This window comes from Lepidothrix coronata, unplaced genomic scaffold (assembly GCF_001604755.1).
Source record: "Lepidothrix coronata isolate B3197 unplaced genomic scaffold, Lepidothrix_coronata-1.0 Scaffold2, whole genome shotgun sequence".
NCBI classification, from domain to species: domain Eukaryota; kingdom Metazoa; phylum Chordata; class Aves; order Passeriformes; family Pipridae; genus Lepidothrix; species Lepidothrix coronata.
The window spans coordinates 1,915,313-1,933,914 of record NW_016690182.1 but is presented as its reverse complement, the minus strand read 5'-3'; the positions used below and the strand labels follow the sequence as shown (position 1 = coordinate 1,933,914).

The 18,602-nt window shown below is 46.5% G+C and overlaps 1 protein-coding gene across 2 annotated transcripts in view; it reads left to right on the top strand.

Moving 5' to 3' along the window:
* GAB3 (GRB2 associated binding protein 3) overlaps positions 1-18,602 on the top strand; it is a 62,098-nt gene that overhangs the window by 26,536 nt on the left and 16,960 nt on the right. For both annotated transcript variants that reach the window (XM_017819515.1, XM_017819505.1), the window contains exon 2: positions 17,408-17,711. In XM_017819515.1, coding sequence (XP_017675004.1) covers positions 17,408-17,711 — 304 coding nt within the window. The remainder of the gene's footprint in view (positions 1-17,407; positions 17,712-18,602) is intronic.

Sequence of the window (18,602 nt, the reverse complement as noted above, 5' to 3'; positions counted from 1 at the left end):
TAGCACAGGCATCTTGATTAGCTCTTGCCCTCTGCTTGCAGTGTGCTAGCAAAACAGGAGGTTTCTAAGGCTCTCTGCAATTCTTTCGCAGCAGCCAGAGGTGCTCCAGAGCCAGCTCCCCGAGCTGCCCTGGCCAGCCATGTCCTCCACACAGCGCTTGGGACACTGTACTCTTTGCAGTGGCAGCTCCTGCTCTTGAAGCAGGGGTGTGAGCCATAGTCTGTCATCATTCCTCACAGTTCTCATAGGACTTCAGTAATGGCCTCTTCCCTGCTTTTGCTTTGCTGGCCTTTCTGCTTGGCTTTAGCAAAGAAGATACCTCATAACAATGCATACAATGGCCAGCCCACAGCCCGATGATTCAGAATGTGATGGGGCTACTCCACCCTTAGTAAAAACTTGAGTCTAATTTTGAGAACCCTTGCTGGAGGAGCCATGCCTTCCTCAACCTAGGGGCAGGGATTTGCTATCAGCCCTCTGTGGGTTGTGGCAATGTGAGCTGCTGGGGATGGAGCTGCTCCTCAATGACATCCTGCCCACAGAGCTGCAGAGCCCAGTCCTCTCTTTGCATGGTCCCTGCAGTTCATTTTTAATTTGTCCTCCTTCCTTCAGCTTTCCTGCTCCTCCCATTCCTGTCCTTCCAATTTTCTTCCCCATTTGGGACTCCCCTACTCTCCTTTTTTAGTTCTCAGTTCTCACTTTAACTCTCCCTTTGAAAACACGTATTATTGCTCTACTCTTGCTTTGCTCCTAGAACATAAACACCCTTGAAATGACCCCTCTTTGAACAAAGCCTGCATCCTTTCTCCCATCATTACAAGTGCCAACAGGCCAACAGGCCTGTGATACCCACATGCTGTCGCTCCTGAATTAACTAGGCAGGAGCCTAAGTGGCAGAACCAGGGGGCAAAACATTGCCTGCTGAAACAGAAGTAGATTTGAGACCTGTTATAAAAAAATTGAGTCCCCCATGGCTGCCAAACACCGCATTACCACTGAGGGCAGCCATGGGGAAAGTCTGTTTTTCTCTAATAGGCTGAACACTGTTAAGTTCAGCGCAGAGTCGAGGATGTTGCATATGGTTTCTTGGTTGTAAATTTGTCTGTGTCCACACCCTCCCTAAGACAAATGTTCTGAGCAGAGGTTTCTTAGCCAGTGCAAAGGCACTAAGTGTCCAGGATCTGCACTCTTTAAAGCAAGCTGAAAGCAAATTGTTGGGCACAGACCTTCAGTTATTTAACTGTTCTGTGGCTGGGGCATCACTGACAGGAGGAAGAGAAGAATTCAACAGTGGAAGGGAGTGCAGTGTCCTCAACAAAGAAGGGGGGGGCCCTGTGGATTAACTCTGCTTGCACATTCAGCTGATCAGGAAATGGTTATATCTGTGAAGAATTTGGAGTTTTTATGCGTGTACGTTGTGGTTGGAGCAGATCTCAGTGTAAAAGGCTGTCTTGGCATTTCTGCTGCTCATTTCTCTGTCTTCATGAATCTTTCCCATAGGATTAGAAGCAATAAAACCCACTTAAAAACTGAAGATGAGGTTATATGATTTCAAAAATCAGCAGAGGAACTCCAAGCCAGCCAGAATTTCACTTCAACTCCTGTTTTGCAGTTCAAGTTGACAGCATTCAAGAAGCTTAAGCATTAGCATCAGCCACCCTTACATTCACTTCCTTCAGAAGCATATGCAAGCACTGCAGGCTGCACAGAGGACTGTATGCTTTTGGTTTTGAAGATTTACAAATTTGGGCTGGGTGAGGTATGGTTTTAAGCCAATTGACCAACTCTTCCCATCAGAGGAAAGCAGAACACAGACTTTTTGGTCATTACCAAGGTTAAGTGGAGGCTTTTCACCTCAACACATCAGTGTGGCCTCACCATCTTGTTGGGATTGCATTATCCTGAGAAGCCCTGCAGCCTCAGTAGGGCTGGAGCCAGATGTGATTCAGGTGCCCCAGGTGTGCTTCAGGTGCTCCCAAAATTTCAGGGCACAGGGGGAGCAGGTGTACAGACATTTACCTTAGGGCAGAAGGTGTGAAGGTGACTGTCAGACAAAGGTGGTGGCTCTGATCTGCTGTAACCAGCCATGAGGGGCTGCCCAAGGCACAGGGAGATGGGAAGGCACATGTCACACTCAGGTGAGGCAGTATAATGGAGAGGAAAGGAGATGGCCAAGGAGCTGGTAGACCTCTTCGTATTCCCTATTTGCTTGCAGACTTGGCATAGGAGAGGGTGGCTGGGTGGAGGTGTGACAGACCCCTCCAGCCCCATGTTCATGGGACACAGCTGTCTAGGTCAGAAGGATCCCCCATTCTTTAGCTGCAGACACTGGGAGGGCACAAGGAGGCACCTCTCCCTGCAGCAGCATCCCTTTTGTCTCTGGGAAGCATCGATGCCATGTGTTTCTCCAATGCTCGTTCAACCAGCTCCAGCAGCAGAGGGGGTGGGACATCCCCACACAGCAGCAGTTCAGTCTCAGTGCCTTCTCCTCCTTCCTGGTCCTTCCCCTGGCTGCCTCCAGGGAGCCCTGGTGCGGGGAGGCAGCTGGCAGCGTGCACACTGCAAATGATGCAGTCACAGACTGCATCCACATCCTTACTGCTCCCTGGTGACCTCATTCTCTGGGTGTAGCTCAGAGTGCATAAACCACAGAAAAAAAAAGAAAGGGGATAGGGAAGGGAAGAGAAGAGATAGAGAAGAAGTTGCAGAAAAGCAGAAATAAACGCTGTAGTTTTGAAAATGCCTGTGGAAAAACCCAGCTGGCTCATTGTCCTCACTTTTGTAACAGTAACATTGATCCTATTTCACCATCCCACAAGCACATGCTCTTCTGATACTCTGATGGTTTAAAAAAGATGTAGATCCAGATAGGCTGAACACCACTGCCTTCAACTGCGTTTACCAGTTTACATTTACTAAGAATTTGGCTTTTGGTGTTTCATAGATTAGTGTGCTGACAGGTTGAAAAATGATAGAAAGGGAGCTATTACCCTTCTCCCACATTGCTCATATTTAAGACATTGCTGAGCACATTAATTGCACGTTGTTCTCAATAGATCAAGCTGAACTCTCATTTCTGAAATCTGTTTTTACTCCCAAATTGTTCCACTATTTGTGGAGTTTGGCAGTGAGTTTTACTCCTGCTGTACTCACAAAAAATCTGCATTACAAACCTCTGACAACTGGCTGAATATAACCCCAAAGAGAAGGCACCTGCTCAGGAAAGCCAGCCTGTCCTTTTGCAAGCTGCAGCTTCATCAGCTCACAGCAATGAACCCTTCTGGATATGAAATCCATGGGGTTCTGCAAAAATGAGCACTTTTATTTCTTTACTCTTTTCCATTTGGAGAGCCCCTGTTGATCTCCTTGGTACCCAGCAGCCCTCCCAGGATTTCTCATGCATGGGACCTGGCTTTTCATATGGCATCACACCTCATCCTTTTAGTGCCACATTGAATTTGGGCTTTCTACACCATGGAGGCAGCAAGACACTACCCAGTGCGAGGTGAGGCACATTCCTGAGCAGCACCATTGTGCTGCCCACAGGCCAGCAGCAGGAAGCTTTTTTTGGGCATCCTGAAGTTCCTGCCTGCGTGTGCATTGTCTAGCCACCTAAAATCCACACTGTATAGGCAAAACTGGTGTTTGGCAAGTCTGGGGCGTTTCCCAGGAAATAAATCATGGTCCCTAGTTGTTCTTAATGCTGCTGTGATCAGAGTGCAAGCCTGTAAAAATGCAGGGATGCCAGAATTCTGAGTGTTAAGGGTAAAGTGTGCAACATGCCAAAAGTAATTGTTTTCCTTCTGCAGCCTGTTATATTCAGATGTTGAGGAAATGATTTAATATTTCTGAACATGTTGTGATTTCATCATTTGGTTCAGCAAGGGAAGCTTGAGAAGTCATGCAAATGAAGATAAACATTAAATACACTGTTAGGGCTTTATTTGCCATACTATGTGTTTTCAACAGCAGTGTTATACAGTGTATGCCAGCCCTGGGCACAGCAGTGTCTCCAGACGAAAGCTGCAGTGGTAACAGGGGACTAAAAAAGCTAAACCTATATGTGACTTGCAATTGGAAAAACCTGTCTCAGGAGATGAAAAGAAAAAGGACTGAGGATACTTCCTCATGAGGGGAAGAGGGGCAGGCACTGATCTCCTATCTGATAACCAGTGAGAGAACCAAGGGAACAACATGAAGCTCTGTCAGGGGAGGTTTAGGTTGGATATTAGGGAAAGGTTCTTCACCCAGAGGATGGTCACGCACTGGAACAGGCTTCCCAGGAAAATGGTCACAGCACCAAGGCTGCCAGAGTTCAAGAAGTGTTTGGATAATGCTCTCAGGCACATGATATGACTCTTGGGGATAGTCCTGTGCAGGGCTAAGGGTTGGACTCAATGATCCTTGTGGGTCCCCTCCTGCTCAGGGTATTCTATGATTCTACTTCCAATGCAGCTCAGGATCCAGGCTCACAGCCCCGAGTCTGTGCCAGAGGGTTTGCGCCCTGGTGCTCATTCCCAGCTCCCCTGGAGAGTTGTGCTCCACAGGCCGATGTGAAGTAGGCAGAGCACTGAGGAAAAAAGCACAGGTCTGCAGAATTTCACAGGCAGCGTTGCCTTCCCACGGCAGAGAGGGGGAACGCGCAGTTATCTCCTGAGCATGGGAAGTTTACACAATGAATGTTTGGATACTCAGGCTGACTTTAACCAGCTGAGTTTGTGAAAAGCAACTAAAACGTGAAGGAAAACGGAGCTCGCAGGGTGCTATTTCTTCAAACCATTAGTCCTGAAACCCTGTTTTCTTGGATGAGACACAGAGCACAACAGCAACAAAAAAAATTCTGACAACTCAGAGAGAATTCTTAAACAAACAAAAGAAAACCTGGCACAAGGAGCATTGTTTATATTTTTCCTAACATTTATGTATTTTAAAATAAAAAATGATAGGCACTGTATGCTGTATATTATGAGCCATATGAGTGATGACCACTTTTACACAAACTAAGGAGAACAAAAAAATAAGTCTAAAAATGTTTAACAACCAGCTCCACCTCCTCTGAAGTGTAAAGCAGAAATTAATTTAAGACAGCTTTTAAAGAAGAAGAAAACCCAGGTCTGTAGATGTAACACTGCCTAGCAGAATCCATAAGGGTTAAACAACACAATTTAGTTGATAAGAAGAAAGCTGAAAACAGCAGAACTGCAATCAAAATAGATTTTTAAATTCCTTAGTGTAGTTGGTTTTCTAGTGTACTTTGAAATGAGCAAATGGATGTTAAACCAGCTATTGAGCACTTTCAGCCTCCTTCAGTGTTGTTGAGGTTCAACTCAACCCCCTTTAAAGGAAACATGTGCCACCTAAATATATGCTCTTTAAAACACATCTGTACTTGTGTACATGCAATGTAGAAACAGATTTCATCCAACTCATTCCACCGTCTGTTTTGGTTTGTGCCTTACCCACACACTTAGTGTACTCTTAAATACAATTAAAATATTTACTAAATAGGTCTGACAGATAACTCTTAGTTTATAATCTGGTTTGTTTTCTGTAAATAATCAGTGAGGGAATCTGGCCGGTGATGACTGGCTTCGGCTGAGCATCTGAATCACGCAGCACTGTTTCCAGTTTGAAGCTGGAGAGACCCAATTTCTCCAATCTGTGACAAATACAGACCTTTCCAAACTGCAGCTTATTTCACCATAATTCATTTGTTTTCTGGTTACATTCTGACAGCCCTCACAATGCGCCAGACACTCTCTGCTCCCTCAGGAGCCCTGGCAGCCTGCCCTGGTACCCAGCCCGCTGCTCTGCCCGTGTTGCTGTCAGGTGGTGTTTGTGCTGCATGATGCCTGCCCCGACCAGGCATGGCCAGGATAAAAGCTATGAGGGCTGCCTTCCCCCAGACAGGGGCTTTTACCATGCCTGAAGTCACTAGTAGATGTTTGCTCTCTGGCTGGAAAAAAAATCAGTGCTGAGGGCAGCCGGTGTGCAACCCACAAACCCCAGGCTAGACCCATGAAGGGAGAGTTCATCCTCTGATGTGGCTGATAGAAATGCTCCTCATCAGTCCAGAGGCAGATTTTCTTTATTCAGATAATTTCTTCATATCACGTTTCCATTTTTGGGAATCTGCATTTCTCAGGGCTTCCTGTCAAGAGGAGGACCTGGCCCCCTCGGAGCAAATGGGAGTGTTGCCACTTACATCAGTGGAGTTTAAATGTCACCGCAAAGGCCGGGTGGTTCCCGTGGGAGAGATTTCCAGCCAATACATAGATCCCAGTGGAGATCTTTGAGTCTGTATAGCTAGAAGCATGCAATGAAATCAGTGTCCCCCTCCACATGCCTAAAACCAGAGCTCATCTGTATACTAGACGGCTGCTGTTATGATATTGGACCTGTTCCTATTTTTCTTTCTATCTTTGTACATACGTGCAGAGAGGTTGGTTTTTATTTTCAACAAAAGTGACCTGTTCTCTACAAGTCCTCCCACACATGTGCGCCTCCTCCCTGTTTTTCTGCTTGCCTCCTGCACACTTCCTTTCTCCAGGCAATTTTAGGAGTGAAATGAAGTGCAAAGGTCAAAGTCTTTGCAGTGTGTAGCCGTGAAGTCAATAAGGATGTAAAAAAGAACAGTGGCCCACAGTGCATGTGGAGGATACGGCTTTTTTCCCCTGTGCTCACCCAGATCAGCTGAGCAGAACACCAAACACTGCTGCATTTCCTGACACTGAACCACGTTGTTATGACCAGGCAAAAGTGCTACAGCCTAAAGATTTGCAGCTTTTATTCTGATCCTGCCGGCTACTCTGCTTTTCTTCATTAGATGTGACAGCGTGTTGTTGAAGGGTTTAGTTTTTTTTTTAAAAAAAGCGGCATTGTAGTCCCCGAGTAAAAGAGTTACTTGCCCAATTTCCTGTTTATGCTGGAGCCGCGGCATCATGTGAGCACAGACAGTTGTAGATAGGCTGGCGACTGTTGCTGACCTCACGCCACATGTTCAGTTAACAAGGTGAAACAGCAAAATTTGCTCTGTTTGTGTAAAGAATACTGAGAAAACTTCCAGTTCCAAGTAAAATAGAGGGAGAGGGAGTCCCGATAGCTTAAGGCAGGGCACAATCTTCAGGCAGTTCTTTCTAGTCTTTAACTGCTTTGCACATCTGTATTCACATCGTGCTTGCGAGTGACAAGAAAGGGGATTAGCCCCAACTCTATTTCTTTCCTTAGTGAAGCAGGTTTGGAGTCCTTCCATAAAAGCTATTAGTTTAGCAAATTTGCTCAAAATTTGTTCAAACTTCAATCCCTTTGATATATGCATTTTCCTGTACTTGCTTCTAAAAATGACTGAAGACTGCTGTGACTTAGCTAGCTTCGGTTTTTCAGCAGATGTTTATATCCAGCATTTGTATTTTAGAACTGTTGCTTCTTAAACAACCTGGGAGCAACCTATTTTTTATTAGGATCTCAAGGATCCATGCAGAATCTTCTAAAAATCCTTTAAGACTATGCAAGACTTTTGGATTAAAGCCATTCTAAGAAATCAAAGTTTAGCTCTATTCGGGATTATGTCTTATCACTAAAGTCGATATTAAAGAATCCGAATTTTACTTTTTCGCTGACCAGAGGAGTGGCACCAGACCAGATCAGCAGTCCTCTGTCCATCAACCTCTGCTACCTTATGCAGGTAAAAAAGGATTTCAGATGTAAAAGTTTCACTGCATATTGTCTGAAGGCAACACACAGGTGGGAGTGCATCCATGTATGGAGGTGTATGGAGAAGCATCCCAGTTATCAGGAACACAGTGTAACTTCAGAGGCAGGTGTATCCCTGTGACAGGTGAACAAATCACATCATATGCAGTCTGTAATGATCATGTACCAGTTGTCAAGTGCTTTAAGATTCAAAGGTGAAAAAAAGCACTCCAGAAATTTAAGGTGTATTCAGGATGATAATGTCATTTTAGATACTACATATAAACATGAAGGGAGGGAATATGGAACTAAAACTCTTGGCTAGCTGGGGAGCCTATAAACATCCTCACATAAAGAGTCCTGCCTGTAAGTCTTCACTGTCAGGGAGCTTAAATGCCTGCAAAAATGTAGCAGCTGTCAGGTGGTGTCATTTGGGGGGCAGTTTGGGAGGAGATCCTTAAATGGCTTTAATCACTCCAGTGCTGTCTTCTGCAGTTGGGACCTCTGCTCTGAGCTGCGACCTACTTTACATCTATGAAAAGTGAAAAAGACAGACAAAATGAAACAGAGACTATGAGGATGCTCACGGTGTGAGTCACATCCACCCCTGGTGCCCCAGCAGTTTGGTTCCCCCCACCCAGTGTCACGGCTGCCCGGGATGCAGTGTGCCAGGATGCAGGACAGGGTCCTCCTGCCTGCCCAGGGCAGGGGCAAGGTCAGCTGGCCAAAATCAGCTTCCCTTCACCCAGGGCTTTTGCTCACCCATCACAGGATCCTCTTGATGCGAACTGGCGGCCCAGTGGAAGCGCTGGCAGCCCAGAGGGAAGGCAGCCATCCTGGGGCCAAGGCTGTTCCCTTGTGCACATCTCACACCACAGCTGGCTTTCTTTCCCTCAGCCTGATTTTTCATCAGTTCTCCAGATCCCTTTGGGCACAGCTTTATAGTGATGCCGAGTCACAAAAATTCCGGTTGTTTCCTGAAAGCGTGTGAGAACATCTTTACCGTCTTGTTAGTCCCAATGAAACACAGCCAAGTGCAGCTGGAGAGTTACTTCATTTTTTTATTAATACCAACTGTGTCTTTTTCCTGGCGCCCTGCAGATGCTGCCGAGATTGCCGGCTGGTCCTGGTCTCTTGGTGCTCCTGACAAACCCCACTCAGCCACAAACCCCTTCCTGGGAGGTGCAGCTCTCCGGGGCACAGCTGGGCTCCTGCCCTGTGGTGGAAATTAGCCATAATTTCATAATGGCTGATCCTTATGCATTCTATAAATGAGCTCAAAGAGGCCTGTACATATTGGCAGGGCAGCTGTTAACAAGGAAAGCTTCAAGCTGTCAGCACTATTTCTGTTAAAATAGGAGAAAGAATAGAGAAGTGATGCCCTGGGCTGGCAGTCGGGAGGGCAGCTCATTGACTCCATGCCTGTGTCAGGATGTCACTGTGAAGGAAATACACTGAAATAGGATTGTCATCCCGCCACCACTTCTTTGGTGTTTTGTTGCTGTGTATTTCACAGGTAGGGCTTTACCAGCCCAGAGGCATTTCCATAGCCACAGGACACTAGTAGGCAGTGAGCTCTGTGAAGCCTTCCTGAGGCAGTGGGGTCTTCAAAGCCATGTGACACATTGCAGCCCCCCTAGGCAAGGTGTGGTGTTTTCCTGCTGTGGAAGGGTTTGTTGTAGCTGAGATCAAAGCCAGTGGGTTTTTCCCTATAGCGAGATCTTTTGGGATGAGATGCTCCATCATCATCTTCCCCTGCAAAATCCAGGGACCCATCTGGGCAGCATGACCACAGCACCAGCATTTCTTCTCTGCGGGACAGCCCCTTGAGATCCACCTAACAGGAACCATGGGAAAAGCCTGGAGACCACAGCAGTGCTGCTCCCCTTCAGCCAGCAGTGTCCTGTCAAACAATTTCTACTCCTCTTAGGCAAGCGACTGTCACCTTGCCAGTGTCCTCAGAGGAAATCTCTAATCAAAATGCTTGTGAGAATCACAGTTCTTGGTTCTTTACTGGTCTTACTAAAGGACAGGGGACATGATTGAAATTATATTTCTTCATCCAAGTGTCTGGCTCCTTCCTCCCTCCCCAAAATGCAGTGGTTTTACTAATAACCTTATTTTCAGAACTTGTTTTCTTACCTTCCACAAGGTTTTTAAGAAATTAAAACTCCCAAGTTTTTGGGTCACTACGACTTTGACCCTTCATGCCCAAACAAACCCATTAGCATTACAAAGAATCTGCATGTTTATTAAACAGCAGTGACTCATTCTGTTGCAGATGTTTGTATATGTAAAGCACCGTAAATATTATGGATTAAGATGGAGAGCTGGCAATGGGAATGTGTGTAGGTTAGCAGGCAGTGTAAGATTCTGGGATTTTTTTTTCTCCTTTTTTTAAGTGTGTATCATTTTTTCTTCACAAACCACAGGTTTCTTTCTGTAAAACACAGAACAAAGGAAACCTGTCTGCTTCTACAGGATGTCCTCTTAGATGCTTTATTACAAAGCTCTCATTGCATTTGCGGTGCAGGAAATTTTCTGACTGGTGTTTTTCATCAGTTGATGTAGCTGTATCACCTTGAAGGGAAGAAGGTATTTCCCCTTGCACTATGTACCCGTCATATCTCCTCCGAGGAAGACTCATGCCAACTTTCTTGAAAAAAGGTTCATTTAGAGTCATACTGAAACTACCACAATCAGAAAGACAAGTGACTCAGTAAAGGACTCATGACACAGCAGATGGAAATCCAGTGTTAGTCTGTATTCTGCCTTGAACTCGTGTGATGGTCCCCAACACAGGATGAGCCAGACCTTTTGTGCCAGTCTATGTGGGAAGTTGTTTTGTGTGGAAACACTGGTTAGCCTCAAGCCTTCTTCCCACCAGAGCTGAGCCCTAACCTTGAGAAAATAAAGGTGCAGTGGGCATGAACAGGCAGGGGAAGAGAGAACTGATACCTTTCCAGAAACTCCAGGAATGCACCTCAACTTCCAGAGACCCAAGCAAAGGGACAAAAATGACTGGAGAAAATTTCTCCTTCTATTTGCTAGGTTAAATAAAATTATGTGGCTGTAGAGGCACAGGAAGGGCCTAAGGGAGGAGTATCCCTCTCTGAAATTGAGTATTTATTGATTTTTCTTTCTCAGTCATAAACCATGAGTTTCAACCTCTCACTGTTGAAGAAGTTTGTGAGAGCTGAGAAGAAATTAAGGCAGACAAAAATCCAAGAGAAGCATTAAACCAGTAGTTGATGGTCAATGAGCTCATCTGCTCCCGGAAAGCTGCACAGGGACACACTGGAAGGGACAAGCTGGCAGCCTCATCAGGGAGAGATTTATTATGCAGAGCTGATGGGTGCTGCAGATCAACAGCCACAACTGAAACAGCAAAACCATAACTCCAGCTGAGCGGTTTAAGAGGTCTTTTTCATCTCGGATTTCTGTGAGTGAGTAAATGAAGTGTTATTGCTGAGCCCTGCAGGCTGCCCAGCAGAAGGTGTGAGCCCTCCTGCAAGGGTCTCGCAGTCCAAGGAGTGTGAGTTGCATGGGGTTGCTCTTGAAAGAGTGGCACAAAGAGCTCCCAACAATGTCCTCTTTGAATACAATTATGTTTGCTGGGAGCTGGTCCTGACTCCTTCCTGGTACAGGCCCCTCTTGCAGGGACTGTACTCTGCAGTCCCAACATCTCCCACTCTGTGTAGGCAGGGAAACCTTGTTAACACATATGGTCTTAGTGGGCTTAGAATCAGCTGCTTACAAACCCGTCTACATATGAATTTTAACTTCCTCTTTTAAGTTCATTTATAGGAAATGCTATAAAGTTCTGCCTAACTTCTTTTTTTTTCCACAAGAGTATGTTTAAAAACTGTTCTCTGAAAAAGACAATCTGTGAAAACGTGTCTCAAGTGCTGGCACTCCCATGGGACCACCATCCTGCAGCTCTGCTAGTTCTCTTGCCCCCAGGATGCCTTGTGGGTCAAGACATGGGCCCACAGTGAGTGGTAGGAGGAGCACTGTGCACACCAGTGCTCCCAGCCCTCAGCCAGCTGTGGGAGGGAATCTGTGCCAGGCCCTTCGCTGGTGGGATTTGCTTCTCTCCTCTCTCCAAGGGATTGTGCAGGATGACACAATCCCAAATGGCCAAACCTTTTGCAGTCGTCCCCGTCGCTGAGCTCTCAAACTCCTCTTTCAGCCAGAGCAGACCTGGGGACCAGCACGTGTCCTGTGCCCAGAAGCATGGCTGCAAGGCCACCAGGCAGGCAAGGAGTCAGCACACAGGCACCCTTCCCTCTGCTTCCTCTTGCCTTCCCCCTTGCTGCATTCTGTAAAATGAAGATTATCCTCATGGGGGAGTCGTGAGCATTAATGTAGCTAGTCAAGAATTTCAGGTTTGTTGGCTATTCTGTGTTTTGTTATTAAAACCAGAGAAAAACAAACCCCCAGGAAAAATTACGTTTCAGGCCAATTTACCTCACTGAGCTTGTATGTGCTCCAATTAATTATTTAGATCTCAAATACTGGGTATTTTGTAAAAACAAATGAAAACATAGTCCTCGGGCAGAAGGTAAGCAATGAAGGTCTTTGGCCAAAACTTTCCAGCTCTCATTCTGCCTTGCTCACTAGCCAGCTGTTTTTCAGCACAGAATAGGTTTGCTCATGGCCTGTTTTATCCCACATTGCTGTGGCAGATCAAATGCTCACAGGTAAGAGCAGCCCTCTAAACCTCATGCCACCTATTCAGCAGAAGCAGAGACATCAGGTTGTGGAAGGAGTGACTGCTTTCTTAGAAACCCTACTGACGTGGAAACAGAGCTATTCCTCTTCCCTTCAGAAGTGGCTCTGGAATTCCTAAAGTCAAAAATTCAGTATGAAGATGAAAACACTGATGGCTTGTGTTACACAAAGCAACGTGCTGGCGGCTGACCAACAGTGCTGCAAATTCCTTCTTCCTTTTGGCACCAAACTATTTAACTTACGAAGGACAGATGAAAATTATTCCAGATTTATGTTGGCTCTTGTCTGATGCTAGTTGTGTTTTTTTGATACAGCCTCTCTAATGCCCACAAAGCTTTGGAGGACACGTAAATGTATCATCATCCTGTCATTCCTCATGAAGAAAAAATTACTTCAGGAGGCCCCCAAATAAATATAATATTTTGTCTGGACATATAGATCCTTTCCATAGTGTGAGTGAGGAGCCTAGGCTGAATCCCAGGAATCAGTTCCTATTTAAGTAAATGGAGTGCAGTCTTTCACCCTTAAATTGATCCAAATTCTATTGTAAATTTGGCAGCATGTGCAGCTCCAGACTAAATATTGTCAGATATTATTGGCTCAAATCAGCTGAAATAAATCCCTCCTCACCACAGCACCACCATTCTGGCCCTGCTGCCTCCTCAGGTGCTCAGTGCCTTGTGTTGTGGTGTCAGCACAGGGTGAGGGATAGAGAAGGGAGGCACATGCCACACCCCATCACATCTGTTGGTGAAGGTCATGCAACAGAGGCACAAAAACAGGGATGGCAGGAAGAACTGTAACAGGGAAAAGAGGAGGCAGCCTTGTGATTGGAAAGGGTAAAAAGAAAACTACCAGGGATGTAAAAGTATGTAAAACCCACCATGCTCTGCCACAGGGCTGGGGTGGGCAGTGGGGAAGGGCATGACTGCCTGCCTTGCAGACAGGGAGTGCGAGGTGCCTGGCACCCTCTGCTCATGGCTGCACGATCTGACTGGGTCCCTGTGAGCTAAAAGCTGGTGTCAAAGGCTTGTCTGGCCAAGGCTTGCCACAGCTGGGCTCCCAGTGACCCCAGCGTGCTGCCTCCCCTTCCCCTGGGGAAAGGAGATAATGTAGCAAATTGCAGGCAAACTCCAGGAAAATGGGGAGAGGATATTTGACTCGGAGATAAAAGCCTCCTGCTTTTAGGTGTGCCAGAACCAAAACCCCTGCTTTGCCTACACCACGGAGCAGAGCGAGTCCTGTGAATTGGCAATGGCGAACCTGTTCTTGTCCTCTTGCAGGCATGCTGCAAGTGGCTCAAAACCCCTGTGCATTGTAGGATAAGCAAAACTGTTTTGAAGACAACATTTTGTGAGTAAAGGCACATATTGGGGAAAATTTCAGAATGGAAATGAGTCGAGAGAGACAGTGATGGGACTGGATATGTCAAATGAGAGGAGATGGTCCTTCAACCCCACCCATGAAGGCAGCTGTGTCATTGTGTCAGCAGCTGATGCCACTTGTTCCCTAGAGAGTGGAGGACAAAGAAAGGAGCCTGGAGAAGCAAGGTGTGAGTGCACTGTGTGTGTGTGTGGATGCAGTTTGATGGTACAATTAAGCTGCTGTTTAGATGTTAAGAGCAGGCACCCAGGGAAGAGCTGGTCATATCCCCTCCCACTCTCCTACCCCCTCCCTGATGCTGGCCTGTCTGTGTCCAGCCAAGGCTGGGTGCTGGGGCACTGGGCTGGCAGCACTCCTCATTTCCCAGTGTTGGATGAGGCAGTTTTGCCCCTGAGATAGCTCCTTTTGGTGGCAGGCATGTTGCACCCCTGGCACAGGGCAATGTGTGAGCTCGACAGGTGGTTCCATCGTCCTGTGCTGCTGCCACCCTGCCATGGCACCTGCACTGCTTTCAGGAGGGGTTGAGTGCTTACATGTCCCTGAAGATCTGAGCCCGTGAATGCTGATTCACCTGCACTGCTGACTCAGGCTGCCATCCCTCAGTGCCCCTCCCTCCCCACCATTCCAGCTTCAGCAGCGGGTCAGCAGCACAGCCAGGGTATCTGCTTTGGTCTCTACAGCTCACAACGAGATACCACCACCAGGCTCAGAGCACATTAATATTTGGGGCACTGAACAGCAGCAGCCAGGGACTGTTGGCTTATTTGAGTTTACAATATCACCAAAGGGCAGTTCCTCTGTCTCACTCCACCCCCGACTTCCTCCATGTTTCCTACAGTCCAGGTGTTACCCCCACAAGAAAAATCTTGTTTTTCAGCTGGACAGGGGGCTGGCTGGCTGCATGGGCCCCACCACGAGCCCGGGGAGGGTGATGAGGGTGGCCCTGCAGGAGATGGAGCGGGGAGGCCCACCCTTCCCAAGGGCAATGCAGATTTGGGCAGCTATCTGGCTGTTTCCCCTCAGCCCTATTTTCATGACTGCTCAGCTACGATAGCCAGTCTTTTCTCTGAGAGCCCTGCTCTCCTCTCCCATCATAAACCACTCCGACCAAGCACCTCTCCACCTCCAATCTCACAGCTCCAGCCAGACAATAAACTTGATCAAATGGTGTTTCCACAGGGAAACAGGTTAAGAGGCAGCTTCTCAGCCAGTACAAACCCAAGCCAGCAGAGCCTCAGCCACTCACACACACCTCAGCCAGCCTTTGCCTCTGAATGGACTTTTCCACAAAGCACAGCAGCAGTTTTCTCTTTCCTCTCACCAGCTGCCTGGGCTGTGCTAAACCTAGACTCCTTTAGACTCATAAAAATTAAAATGCTTGAAAATGGGGACAGGCACTAGGCTGTCCTGTTTTAGGGTGTTGTACCAGCCACCCTGAACCCTCACTTTTCTCCAGCTGCCAGCTAGACAATTTCCCCCATCCCCTCCCTCCTCAGCTTGCTCATAAGCAGGTGATTTCCATCCAATTTCCATCAGCAGGAGCATTTAAGCTGCAGGGCTGGCAGCCTTGGGAGAGGAATAGAGAGTGGTTTTGCAGTAGATCTGATGGTTTTTTTCCTTTGCTGCTTTAGCAGCCCACTTCTCTGGGGGGCAGAGGAGCAGGTCTTGTTTGGCTCAAGGCTTGTGAAGCATTTCTCTTTGGTTGTTTAGGGTTAAGAGTTAGTTACAAGATGTCACCTTTCTGTCTTGATTCATATGTGGAGAGTGTATTAAGCCTGTGCAGAACTTGGATTGCAGGTGACAGAAATGGGGGCTTTTTCTGGGACTACATGTGAGGCACTTCCTGAGCTGTGTTCCACTGTCACAGCTGGCTAATCCAGAAATCTCTTCATTAAACACTTTTTTTGTTTCTATTTCCTGTATGTGTGTTCTTTTGTGCCTGGCTTCCACAAAATTAGACTTGTCTAAGATACATCAGTAATCTTAGCTAGAGATTACTTCCAAAAGAGACAAAATCACTTTCAAACCTCAGCAGGTCAGTGGGGGTAAGAAAACTTTCCTTGTGCAACACACTTTGCTCCTCACCTCTGTTTCCTGTTTGTTCCTGATGTGATACCCCACTCTGTAAAGCCCTCCTGTACACAGGTTTGTTCAGCCTTGGAAGAGCTTCCTCTGTGATATTTTGTTCTCTACTGCCTGTGTACTTTTTTTGAAGAATCATTTGCTTTCAAAACAGAATGAGGTACTGCCAGGCTGAGCTGATTTACTTCTAGATAAATTTCTGGGTGAATATTGACAGACTGTGAAAAGCTGGCTGCACTGCAAGAAACTTTCTTTTGTCAAGAAAAAGCATTTTTTTTCTTATTCTAATGATTGTTGCTAACCTTTGCTGATCGTTTTAACTACCACCATGCCCATGGGAATTCAGCATCAACAAAAGCTGTAATGCCTGGCTTATCCTAAACTATGCCAGTAAGGACTCTTACATCTTAGTGAAAACATCCTGAGCTCACTTATTTTGCCTTAAGGCTGAATGGTTGCCTGTCTTTAAACTGACAGATACACCCTTTGCAAAATGAGCATGATTTTTAACTCAAACACAAGCTACCACCCAGATTTACATTGTTGTAACAAGGCTGCTTGCAAATAATTATTGAATAAGATTCAGGTAGGGAGGTTTATTCCTAGGGACTTGCATATAGCTTTATGAAGTGATGCTGCATCTGATGACATCAGATGCAGGACTTCATTTAAGCCTGTATGGGATCCATATCTTCAGTCACAAGGGTCTGAAAATGTCAGGTTTGGTTTGGGTTGATAGAGCCTGTGTAAATAATCATCCTTTTGTAAGGTGTTGAAATTTTCTCTTTAAATGCTACAACTTCCTTAAGGTTTGTTCTGGGCTTTCAGAAGTAACTGGCAGCTCATTAACAGCTTTTTATTAGCACTGAAAACCACAGGAGGGAGACTGCACAGGTCATCTGGAACCCTTGGCTTTGGTAGGCAAAAAGCACTTGTTTCCAGATATGTGCAGTCCTAGGTGTTTTCATTTCACAAAGAAAAATGTCTTTGTGGGAAAATCTCTTATATGGATGAGGTGGTGAAGTGTTGGATCATTTTGATTACACCATGCAGGCAGGCTGAGGGGAACAGAGAAGTCTTGCTCCTCTTGATCTCCAAAGGGGCAACGCTCTGCCTTTTTTGTGGTCTCAAATGCAAGCTGATAGCAAGCATATCAAATCAAAGTCATGATTTGGCCAGTTTATTGAAACAACTATAAAACCTGAAAGAAAACAAGCATGGAGTACAAGTCCTGTGAGGAGTGGCTGAGGGAGCTGCAGTTGGTCAGCCTCGAGAAGAGGAGGCTGAGGGGGGAACCTTCTCTCTCTCTCCAACTCCCTGAAAGGAAGTTGTAGCCAGATGGGGGTCGGTGTCTTCTCCCAGGTAACAAGTAACAGGGTGAGAGGAAATGGCCCTAAGTTGTGTCGGGGGAGGTCAGGAGCTTAGAGATCTTTTCCAACCTTAATGAGTGCATGTGTGGGCTGGTTGATGTGTTACATGTTTGGCACTGAAGGAGCCCTGTTTGTGCCCCTCGCAGGCGTGGCGGAGGCGCTGGTTCGTGCTGCGCAGAGGCCGCATGAGCGGGAACCCCGACGTGCTGGAATACTACAGGAACAACCACTCCAAGAAGCCCATCCGCATCATTGACCTCAATGAGTGCGAAGTGCTGAAGCACTCGGGGCCCAACTTCATCAAGAAGGAATTTCAGAACAACTTTGTCTTCATTGTGAGGACCACCTACCGCACCTTCTACCTGGTAGCCAAGACCGAGGAGGAGATGCAGATCTGGGTGCACAATATCAGCCAGATCTGTAACTTTGGACATCTAGAAGATGGCACAGGTAGGATCATGCTCATCTTGGGGGCTGGGAGAATGCCCAGGGATGACAGGAGTCATGGACCTTGCTGGCTGGTTGGGCTGGGCAGGTGTAGTAGGGCTGTGATTCCTACAGCTCCACCCAGCACTGAGATGCTGCTAAACCCTGATCTGAAAGTTCTTAGGGATCTCACTGCTGCTGGGTGGAAATACTGACTGGCTGCTTGGTCTCACTTTGATGAAGCCATTCCTGATAGAACAAACAGCAGGTCCTTAATAAGAAAAGGTACTGTTTATGTGAAAAGCTGACTGAGTGTTATGTTCTGGGGCCATTTATTTCATTACATGTCCTGTTTATTTAGTTTGGCTTAATGTAAGACACCTGTTCCAGGAAAGTGTCCTGCAAAACTCCCATTTTCTCAGGCATTGCTGGACGTGGAATGTGCACAGACTTGGGTGTATATGCATGTGCATAAATCAATGACAGAAATAGTAAGCTGTCTTAGTCTGTTGATGAGACAAAATAAAGAAAAAGCAGAGGATAGGAGAGCATTAGAAGTGTGTATCTAGACTTAAGAGATGTCCTACCAGTGAAGCATAAAGGCAGCTGTTTTGCCAGGCCCTACACCTGTATGTGCTCTGCAGGGTGAATTTCTTGGAAAGCTTCCAAGAATTAACCACTCCAAGATGGATGTAGCCAGTAATTAAAGTCAGGACCTGTATCATCATTAACTTACCTTTTAAATGAGACAATTGGGCTCAGATAACAGCAATTTGTCTTTCCCTTGACATTTCTAAGAGGCAGATACAGCAGCAATCTGAGAGTTTTAGAGGAAGTGAGTCAGAATGAAGTCCTTCAGGACGATAAGAGACAGCACAAGAGTAGAAAAGGGTGGCAGTGGAGGGACTTGATCCC